Below are 11,602 nucleotides of genomic sequence, written 5' to 3' on the forward strand. Positions count from 1 at the left end.
AGAACTAGAGAGTTCTTGAGGGTGACTCCGCCAACATACTTCACTCTTATCATTTTGGCAAGAACGAGTGCAATCAACTTCCACATCTTGCACTAGTTCAAGGAGTCACAAACCCTCTTGTTGGTAAGACAAGGGACAAGGTAACCTAAAGTTTTCATAGACATCATCTTGTGTGTGCATCACTCTATGTCTATGGATATCCTTGTTTGTTCCTTGTGGGACTAACTCGTGTAGGTATTGAAAGTGAAACTCACTCCAAAGGATAGCTCCAAATGATCTACATCAACATTGAGCATCCACATCTTCAACATCTACACAAAGTCATCATCGACAAAACCCAAGGTTAGTTCATCCCTCTTAGGGGGGATCTCACATCTAGGGGGAGCTTTACTCTAACAATTGAGTTAAAGCAACTCTAATGGTGTGAACACAACAACGCTTTCTGTAAAAGTGGTAACCCCACTTGTGCTTAAACGATGAGTATGACCTATGATCAAATGTTCTCATTTGACTCCTAAGTCAATATACTCATATATAGATGACCTAGTCATCACCAATTGCTTGATAGATGCTAGAATTGTTTGTGCATGCTTTGCCACATATTTCATTTGTCATTTTATTGTGTGAGCATGTTGGTTGCATAATTTACTCATTCGAGGACATCCACTTGTTCTTTTGATTGATTGGTTTCCTTTTCTTTTGGCCAAGTGTATGGACAAGAATGCCTAAGATCCTTCTCGAGCTATCTATGCTTTTCTCGTCTCAAACTCTATTCATGTTGCATCAAAAAGTTAGATCAAGTCAGATTCGAACCACTCTGTGTGAGGAGCACTCGGAGTCCCCGATTCGTCATAGACTTAAAGTTCCAAAACTTCTTCGTGCGTTTCGGTCTGACCAATTCACCCATTTTGGTCATACCGAGATCACTAAGTCGATCTAGGTTTTCAATCTCGGTGCAACCGATTTGAACTTTTCGGTCACACCGAGTTGCAGCAACTGCTTGCAGTTATGCATCTCAGTGCCACCGAGTTGTTCCACTCGGTCACACCGACAGGGTCGGGCTATATATACCCACGGGCAAAATTTTGGAAATTTTCTCTGAACTCTTTCGCCCGCGCTTAGCCCGCTCTGCCTCCAGGGTCTCCGGATCGTCCTCCTCGTTGCCAGTTGCCTCCTACCGCTAGTCTCCGTCACCGTCAATGGGAATCATCCCTGATGTTGCCGCCGTAGCGAGTTCATCGCCGAACTAGGGTATGAACTTGATCACTGTGCTATCCTTATCTGATTCCTAGCACATTGTGTTCGCCATGAATCTTACCACGATTGAAACCGTTCTATCCATCGAAAACACTCTGTAGTTTAGTCGTGAATTGACAATTTAGGGTTAGGTTTCCGCCGAAACCATCTCGGACCAACCGAGTTGTGGAACTCGGTACCACCGATTCGGCTTAGGCCATTGCACATGCGATTCTCGGTCTGACCGAGAATTGCAAATCGGTGTAACCGAGTTCAGGACTTTGTGAAACCCTAGCAGTCTCGGTGCCACTGAACTGTGACTCGGCCTGACCGAGTTCACTAGTTTAGGTTCCAAAAGCTGCTTCGGTATCACCGAGTTTACAAATTGGTTGATCCGAAATACTTTCTAAGGAAAACTAAAACTAAGTTTTTGATTCATTCTTTTGCAAAAACCTCTGTATTTTTTGATGCTCATCCACTCTACCTCATCTATAATCTATTCACAGGGTCAGTTGTCAGAGATTGCAATATGTCTGATCAAAGTGACAGCCAGAACAAGTCAGAGGAGCGGGTTCACTTGAGTGAGGGCACTAGTCCCTCTAGCAGCTTAGATGATGGCGGCAGGAGCACACCAAGCAATCTGCCAAAGGCTGCCACCAGGGCCAGAAAGAAGAAAACTTCTGAATTTGAGGATGAAGACTATGTGGCAGTTGAGGATGAGGCCACTTCCAAAAATAAAGTGGTTAAGAAGGAATATAGCACTGCTGCTGCAACTAAGCCTGGTATGAAGACCAAATTACCTGCAAAGAGAATTCCCGTGTCTAAAGCCAGAGCCTCTACTCAAGTACCTTTGGAATCTGAACCCAAAGAGGCTGCTGCAGAAGGGAAGAAGAGGAAAGAGAGGGTCAAAAAGACCACTGCCAGAGTGCTTGGGAGATCCTCAATCATAAGAGACTCTGAAGAGGAAGAGGAAGAAGATGCTGCACCAGCACCTAAGGCACAGAAACTTATGGGAGATGCCATAAGGTCAGGGGCTGCTTCATCTAAGCCCAAAGAAGCTTCTAAGCCAGCTTCTCCAAAACCCAAAACTGCACCAAAGAGGAGTACCAGGAACATTCCAGCTGCAGAGAAGAACAAGGCCCCAATGCCTGAAGCTACAATGGAAGAAGAAGATGATTCTCTTGTCTTGAGGAAATTGAAGCCAGAAATTCCAGATCACAATGATGCTCATCCAGTTGCAGAGAACATGAAAGTCAGGAAGGACTCTGGTCTAAGGCTATGGAGAGAGTCTGATCCATATGCTACCAGGAGAAGGACTGTTGTGGACTACAGGTTCCATACAAAGGAACAACAGGACTTCTATGAGACCATCTTGCTTGACAAGAAGCCCATAGTGTGTGACATGAGATGGGTCGATTGGACATTCATTAAGGAAAACGAGGATCACTTCCCTGGTGTATATGACAGCTTCAAGGCTTGTGGAGTTGATGAGTTTGTGGCTCAGAAGCTCCCAAAATGGAATGATGAGCTCATCATGCAGTTCTACTCCACAGCTCACTTCTACCCAGATGGAAGGATTGTCTGGATGTCTGAAGGCACTAGGTACCAGTCAACGGTTGCTGAATGGGCGAAATTTATCAATGCTCCAGAAGAGAGTGAAGATGACTTGGATGTCTATGCCAAGAAGAAGAAGGATCACAACACCATGGCACACATGTACAAGGAGATCCCAGATGCTGCTCTTGAGACACACAAGTTTGGATCTGTACATTACCTTCTGTCAGGCTTGCCAATTATCAACTGGATCCTCAGGCACACTCTTGCCAAAGTCAGGAGATCACAAGATGATCAGAGGCCATGCAATAAACTTGCTTCACATCTTTGATGTCCCACAGAAGTTCAAAGTCATGAGCCTAATAGTGGAAACCATAAAGAGGACAACTACAGATCAAAAGAGGAGTTGTGGGTATGCCCCACAGATCCAGGAGCTGATTAACTCCAAGATGGGCACTGGCACATATCTGTTGGACAAGGAGCACCTGCCCATCTACCCAGAATTTGAGGACAAGACTGTGGTGATGGATGAAAATGAACCATCTTCTGTGCACGCACAAGCCAAGAAGGAGAAGGCAAAGGCTGAAAAGGCTGCAAGGATGCCAACTACTGAAGAAGCATCTCAGTATCTTCTGAAGAGCAAGCAAGATCATCTTGGCTACTTGATTGCCTCCACTCTGAGGATTGAGAAGGGACTGGCCACCCTGACTCAAAACTAGTAGAGCTTGGAAAGGATCGTGGAGCAGAAGTTCTATGACTTGGATGTGAAGGTAATTGAGATCCAGTCTATTGTGGAGCAACTTCAGGATGATATGCAGGAGAGGAAGGGCAAGACAACCACTGATGCATTTGCCAGAGTGCCTAGAGCTCAGAGGTCTGCTGCAGTGCCTGTTCCAGACACCAGAGCCACTTCATCTGCACCAGCTATAGCTTCAGTGCCACTAGCTCTAGCACCTACTCCATCAGCTCCATCCACATCGACTGAAGCCTTCGTTCTTGGAGTTATCCAGACACCACCACCTGAAGACCAAGTCTGAGAGACGATTTAGTGCTATGCATTTTCTAGGAACTTTTTGGTAACTTGTTGCCCAAGGGGGAGAAAAATGTATAGATCATAGGCTTCAAAAGAGAGTGTTGCTTTTTTTTATTCTCTCTTGCTTTGGTGGTTGAACTTTATTTGCTTGTTTGAGATACTTTCTGTCTGTGTGATACTTGGATGATCATGTGTGTTTGATCATATGCTACATTAATGCTTGTTGGATGACATTATCATTTTATCCCTATATGATCATTCACTTTGCTTGGTGATGAGTGCATGTATTTAATTATTATCATTTTGAGCGCTCCACCAAGATGTATGTGACATGGAAGAGTAACCCATGAGCCTAATTCTCTGTGCATTTGCAGTCCAAAGCAAATCATAAACTATGCACAAATTTAGGGGGAGCTCTTGCTTTTCACATACTTCTCAAAGCGACAATGTTTTTCACTCTTATTATCATTCGTCGAAGCTTTGATCTATATGTTGTCATCAATTACCAAAAAGGGGGAGATTGAAAGTGCAACTATCCCTAGGTGGTTTTGGTAATTCCTAACAACATATAGCTCATTGAGCTAATGCTATTCCAAGATTAATATTTCAGGAAAAGCTCAATGATTGGCATGGCATGGATGAGGAAAGTGGACCCCTCAAAATACTAAGGACAAAAAGATTGGCTCAAGCTCAAAGCTCAAGACTCTACATTTTATATTTTAGTGATCTAAGATCACATTGAGTCTATAGCAAAAGCCAATACTATCAAGGAGAGATGAGGTGTTGCTTGATGAGGTTCTTGCTTCATAGTGCTTAGTGATATGCTCCAAAACCCTCAACTACCTTCCCACATCCACATATGACCTAAACCAAAAGTCAAACACGGCCCCACCGATTCTTTCTATCCGGCACCACCGAGTTCAGATGTCATAGCCACTGCCACAAACCCTAGGCAAATCGGTCCCACGATAGGGATCTCGGTCACACCGAGATGGGGTTGTAATCTCTCTGTTTCCCTTCATAACGTTTCGGTCCTACCGAGATGAGCGATCGGTCCCACCGAGATTGCAATGTAAACTCTCTGTTTCCCTTTTGTAACATTTCGGTCCCACTAAAATGAGCGATCGGTCCCACCGAGTTTACCTGACCAACTCTCTGGTTAGCTTATTACCAAAATCGGTCCCACCGAGTTTGTGTAATCGGTCACACCGAGATTACGTTATTCCCTAACCCTAACCATATCGGTCCTACCGAGTTGCATCTCAGTCCCACCGAAAATCCTAACGGTCACTAGGTTTGCTAAATCGGTCCGACCGAGTTTCTCAATTCGGTCTCACCGAGATTGGTAAATTGTGTGTAACGGTTAGTTTTTGTGTGGAGGCTATATATACCCCTCCACCCACTCTTCATTCATGGAGAGAGCCATCAGAACATACCTACACTTCCAATACACATTTTCTGAGAGAGAACCACCTACTCATGTGTTGAGGCCAAGATATTCCACTCACACCATATGAATCTTGATATCTAGCCTTCCCCAAGTTGCTTTCCACTCAAATCTTCTTTCCACCAAATCCATATCAGAGTTGAGTGTTGGGGAGACTATTATTTGAAGCACAAGAGCAATGAGTTCATCGTCAACACACCATTTGTTACTTCTTGGAGAGTGGTGTCTCCTAGATTGGTTAGGTGTCACTTGGGAGCCTCCGACAAAGATTGTGGAGTTGAACCAAGGAGTTTGTAAGGGCAAGGAGATCTCCTACTTCGTGAAGATCTACCGCTAGTGAGGCAAGTCCTTCGTGGGCGATGGCCATGATGGGATAAACAAGGTTGCTTTTTCGTGGACCCTTCGTGGGTGGAGCCCTCTGTGGACTCGCGCAACCGTTACCCTTCGTGGGTTGAAGTCTCCATCAACGTGGATGTACGATAGCACCACCTATCGGAACCACGACAAAAACATCCATGTCTCCAATTGCGTTTGAATTCTCCAAACCCCCTTTACATTCTTGCAAGTTGCATGCTTTACTTTCCGCTGCTCATAGACTCTTTGCATGCTTGCTTGAATTGTGTTAAGATTGCTTGACTTGTGCTAAGATAGCTAAAATCTGCCAAAGACTAAAATTGGGAAATGATAGATTTTTAATTGGTCAAGTAGTCTAATCACCCCCCCTCTAGACATACTTTCGATCCTACACAAATCCTAATCTCGATCTATGTCAACTCAACAAACACCATCAGAGACACCTGTAGAGCATCTTTATAATCACCCGGTTACGTTGCGACGTTTGATAGCACACAAGGTGTTCCTCCGGTATTCAGGAGTTGCATAATCTCATAGTTAGAGGAACATGTATAAGTCATGAAGAAAGCAGTAGCAACAAAACTAAACAATCATTATGCTAAGCTAACGGATGGGTCTTGTCCATCACATGATTCTCTAATGACGTGATCCCGTTCATCAAATGATAACACATGTCTATGGTTAGGGAACTTAACCATCTTTGATTAACGAGCTAGTCAAGTAGAGGCATACTAGGGACACTTAGTTTTGTCTATGTATTCACACATGTACTAAGTTTCCGGTTAATACAATTCTAGCATGAATAATAAACATTTATCATGATATAAGGAAATATAAATAACAACTTTATTATTGCCTCTAGGGCATATTTCCTTCAGAAACTTATGGGACTGAATGTAGGGCAAACAGAGGCTCGAGGGGCCCACAAGCTCACGTGGCGCGCCCTAGGGGGCGCCACCTGAGCTTGTAGCCCTGTGCTGGCCCCTTATAGTAGATCTTTTTGCTAATATTTTTTATTAATTTCAAAATAATTCTTCGTAAATTTTCAGCCAATTTCGAGAACTTTTATTCATGCACAAAAATAACACCATGGTAGTTCTACTGAAAATAGCGCCATCCCGGGTTAGTTTCATTCAAATCATGCAAATTAGAGTCCAAAACAAGAGAAAAAGTGTTTGGAAAAGTAGATACCTTGGAGACGTATCATTAAGTCAGCTTAAAATGTTGAATGGGACCTTAGATATGGTGCAAATCTCCATCGCTCTAATGGACAAGGAGGAGGATAAATTGGTGGTGTATGACAGAAAGTTTGGGGTCTACAATGTCCGACGAAAGTAAAAGTCTTTGTATGGAAGAATCTCCATGGTACTCTTCCATGGAGAGTCAATCTATCAAACATGCATATTAAAATCTCTTCCCAAGAGGAGCCGACGATCCCCTACATGCCTTGTTCCAATGCCCATCAGTTATACATGTTTGGTGGGAACTTAGGCCTAAATGCATGCTTGATGGACAAGGCATGAGAGAGTGCTCGATTTTCTCCTGGAACAATATGAACATGAGATGAATGAGTTTGGAGCAAGTAAATGTGCATGAAATTATAGCGATCACGTGTTGGTACTTATGGCGGGAGAGAATGAAGCTTTACCGGCGACAAAAATCAAAGTGCTATACAAATTTCATCTTCCATTCGAGTTCTAACAATGAACTACACTACGATCGCTGCTCCAAAGGCCAAGAGTAAAACATGACGTTGGGAGTATAACCTCCTAGGGGACATGTAAAACTAAACGTAGATGCCTCGTTCAATCATGGTCTTCTTAAAGGGACAATAGATACAGTTATAAGAGATGATGGAGAAAAGTTTATTAACACATGCAACTGGAGAACAAACTACCGCAATGATTGTATCACCGCTATAGACATTGCTTTGCGGTACAGACTTTCTCTATCTCAAACTACCAGGTGTAATAGGATTATAGTCAACTATGCAATATCGATATCATCAACATGATGAATGAGGGAGGACAATCTACAGGAGGAGCTGTTGCAATCTTGGATGACTGTTATCATATTGCCCAAGAGAGGCAAATACTGCTGCTCATGAATTAGATTTTTCGACCAAGGGCCCGCTTTGTAATAGTTTTCTTGATGAGCCTTCTACCGAGCTCATCCCTCTCTTACTAAGGAATGTAACAATGGTTGCAGTGTAATAAAGAGAGGAGAATTTTATCAAAAAAATTAATACCATTGTGATAAAAAAGTACTTATGCAACAAATTTAAAGATCTTGTGCCATAAAAATGTAGCACGTCAAACAATGAAAGCACCGCAGACCCAACATATTTTATGCTTACTACAACATCAAAGAGGCAATAAGTTAAAGATAATTTAAAAAACTGCACCACCACCACCACCACAGTTTCCCGGATGCTACCTTGCGGGCGACCATCATCGTTCGACTTCAATGGGAAGAGAATTGGAGGAGGCAACACCCGGCGAGCCTGGGCAGTTGCCCATGCTCCTACCGTGCATCTCATTAGAGCTCTAGCAGAGAAAAGTAGTTCAGTTAGAAGTTTGTGCGAGCAAAAAGCTAATAAACTTGTTTGTACTTAGATCTTGCCCCGACTCCAAGAGTGTGGTGGCGAAGCCATTGGTCTCCGTCACGTCCTCCGGTGGTGGCGGATGTTGGAATGACCCGCAATGGTATAGGGCAATCGGGGGCAGAGGCAGTGAGAAAGGGTGTGTTTTGGCGTGGAAACAGCGGTTGATGTCCAAATGCGCGAGCTCTAGATGGGTTTTTTGGGTGGATCGGGCATGTCAGAGTCCGACGTGGCTGAGGTCCGGACACCCGCAAACCTCCCACGTGTTTGGTTTCGGTTAGACATTCAAATTGGTTCAGACGAATTTGGTGACCGACGTTGGATGGCAATAGATTTTGGACTGTCTGGTCTGAACATTTAGAAACGAGATTTGATGGACCGGGTTGAACTTACCCTAGTTGAACTTAATGAGATGACAAAATCTAGCTAGAAAGAGGATGGGAGAGGGGCCATAGTGAAATTCGGGGAAAGGGAGCTTTGTGTTTGGGAGGAGGCCACGTCTCCCCGTAAAAATCAATCTATAGCAATCTCCTTGTGCGTGTAGCATTTTTGGCCTGACACACCACCCCCACCTTGCTCGCGTCGCCCTCCCCCAAAACCCTCCTCCTCCGCCGCCGCCGCCGCGGCCACGATCGCCATGTCCGGGCCAAGCTGCCCCACCACCGTCCCCGTCGGGGAGGACACGACGGTGCCTCTGAGGATGCTGCACGGGCTGGCCCCGGAGACGCTGAACCTCCACACGCACACGATGCTCTCATTCCTCTACTCCTTCCTCCCCAAGCCGCCCGTCTCCACACTCGCCCCCCTGTGCTGCGCCGCCACGGCCGCCGCCGCCGACGGAAGCGCGGACCGCCTCAGCTGCCTACCCGACGATCTCCTCCGTCGCGTCCTCTCTCGCCTCCCCGCCAAGGACAGCGCGCGCACCACCGTGCTCTCCTCCCGCTGGCGCGGCCTCTGGCGCTCTGTGCCGCTCGTCCTCGTCGACACCCACCTCCTCTCCAGGGGCGACGCGGAGTGCCGGCCCGCCCGCGCCGGTGCCGTCTCGCGTGCCGTCACCGACGCCGTCTCCGCCGCCCTCAAGGCGCATCCTGGGCCATTCCCCTTCGTCAGCCTCACCTGCAGCTTTATGGACGCCACCGACCGCCGCGTGCTCGCGCGCTGGTTCCAGATCCTTGCCACCAAGGGCGTCGACGAGCTCGTCTTCGTCAATCGCCCCTGGCCCCTTCCCGGCCTGCCCCTCCCATCCTCGCTCTTCAGCTGCGCCTCCCTCTCCCGGCTCTGCCTCGGCGCCTGGGTGTTCCCGGACACCACCGCCCTCCCACGCGGCGCCGGCTTCCCCAACCTTCGGGAGCTTGTGCTTGTCTGCGTCGTCATGAAGGACAAAGACTTGGAGTTCTTGCTCGCCGTGAGCCCCGTGCTGGAGATCCTCGCGTTCCATGGAAGCCTGGCCTCATTGCAAGCTCGTATCGCCAACCAGAGCCTACGGTGTGCGCAGTTCTGCTTGTCCATCCTGGAGGAGGTCGCCGTGGTGAACGCCCCAAGCCTGGAGCGTCTCTTCCTCTGGAGAAATTGGAGCGAGCGGGGCCGTGTAGGCGCAATGAGCACGACAGTCAAGATTGGCCATGCCCCTAAGCTGCGTGTGCTGGGATATCTGGAGCCAGGAGTGCACATTCTGCAGATTGGCAGCACCATCATCAAGGTACGCGCAACGGCAAATTGTCCACTCATATCTCAGATTGCATTTCTTCTCATGAGCAAGGTTTCTGCACGAAGCAATAGATGAGTCAAATGCTAAAAGCGACCAATGTTCTAAAATTCAGTTTATTGAGCAGTAGTCATACAGTCATACTATATGCCGACACCGAGTAAGATTAGCAAAAACGGGCAATTGACATGATAAACCGAAATACTGGGCAATTAGTCAGGCAATCAATTACTGGACGGGGTACATGGTGAGTATGTATGACTGCTTGTTTAGGATTTAGAACATTGGTAATCATACTTTTGCCTTACGGTGATATGGATTGATGGCTGAAACTTTGAACAGTGTAACATGAGTTATGGGCCATATATCATTTCCAATTTCGCATCCGTTTGTTGCTCATTTGCAGTTACAAGTCATAGCTCCTTGATCCTCATTTACAATTACATAATTGCTTGCTTATAATAATTTAGCTCAAGTTTCGATCCTTTTGCACCCCTTCCTTCTCCGTTTAAAATTTTACATGATTAATTGATCTCCAGTTATCTGTTTCTTTCATGAGGTGGCCCTGCTTTTCGTACTCCTAGACCAAACTAATGTGTTTTTACTTTTAGTATACATCCAAACAATAGAATCAAAGGATAGTTTTGATTCTGTTAGTATACAAGAACACTTTTAAGGTACTCTACTTGTCTCTTAGGAGGTAAGGTTTTACCATGTGGCCATTCTATCTATAGCATGTTATATCACTTTTTAGAAAGATAGGGGTTTTATAAGGATTAATTATCTTTTATAATTAAGTTGTCTAAATGCTCTTATATTTCTTTACGGAGGGAGTACATGACATATATCTCTTTACCATTTGGATGCTTATTTCTTCCATCAATGGAAGGTTGCCTAGTTCCTCGTAGGTCTAGACTTTTATACTACTACCTCTTTACATATTCTCGTGAAGCATTGAAAGTGCAGAAAACAGCGATCTGCTCGTGCTTTATCACATTTTTTTGGTAGCACTGGCTTTGAATATATAGGGTGTCGGAAAAGCATGTTGTGACCACAATATCCTAACATTACTTTTTTCTTCTATTGCTTTGAATCATGTTTCTTTAAATATTTTTGAACTATTTAGAGATATTTGAAATCTAGATATTTGTTTTGATGAACTATATTTTAATGTTTTTGGTTCCCAGTATTTAGAATCCAAAACCCGATCATTTCTGTGTTTGTATTTGATATCGCAATGCTAGTAATGTATCTTTCAGAAATTAATAATACATGCAGCTTTATTGAGTCCTAACGTTAGGTCTCAAATATGTCCGGTGCACCTTAAACACTCTATATTATTAATCTGTTATTCTAAATAAACGGATTGAGTAAAACGCAAGTACCCAGTCGATCACCGCATAATTAGCACATGTAAGCTGGTAAGGTTACCGAGCAAATAACCTTCACCAAATGTTAGAAGATTAAATGTCAATCATGTGTGATCAATTTGTGCTCTTTCGATGCATTGAAGGCTGGAACAAAGGCGAGCGCACGTACCACTGTGTCAAGCCTCCAGATGTTGGCTTTGCAAGTGCATTTTGGAGATCGCAGTCAAGTCAAGATGCTTCCCAGCTTCCTCAGATGCTTTCCTAACTTGGAGACGCTGATTGTCGAGGTAACATCCCCCCC

The 11,602-nt window shown here is 45.1% G+C and overlaps 1 protein-coding gene across 1 annotated transcript in view; it reads left to right on the forward strand.

Moving 5' to 3' along the window:
- Positions 1 to 8,775: 8,775 nt before the first annotated feature.
- The window catches only part of LOC119316237 (FBD-associated F-box protein At5g60610-like), a 4,148-nt gene continuing 1,321 nt past the window's right edge, over positions 8,776 to 11,602 (forward strand). The window contains exons 1-2 of the mRNA XM_037590547.1: positions 8,776 to 9,925; positions 11,445 to 11,588. Of these exons, the coding sequence (XP_037446444.1) occupies positions 8,864 to 9,925; positions 11,445 to 11,588 (1,206 nt within the window). The 5' untranslated portion in view covers positions 8,776 to 8,863. The remainder of the gene's footprint in view (positions 9,926 to 11,444; positions 11,589 to 11,602) is intronic.

This window comes from Triticum dicoccoides, chromosome 6A (assembly GCF_002162155.2).
Source record: "Triticum dicoccoides isolate Atlit2015 ecotype Zavitan chromosome 6A, WEW_v2.0, whole genome shotgun sequence".
Taxonomy (NCBI): Eukaryota; Viridiplantae; Streptophyta; class Magnoliopsida; order Poales; family Poaceae; genus Triticum; species Triticum dicoccoides.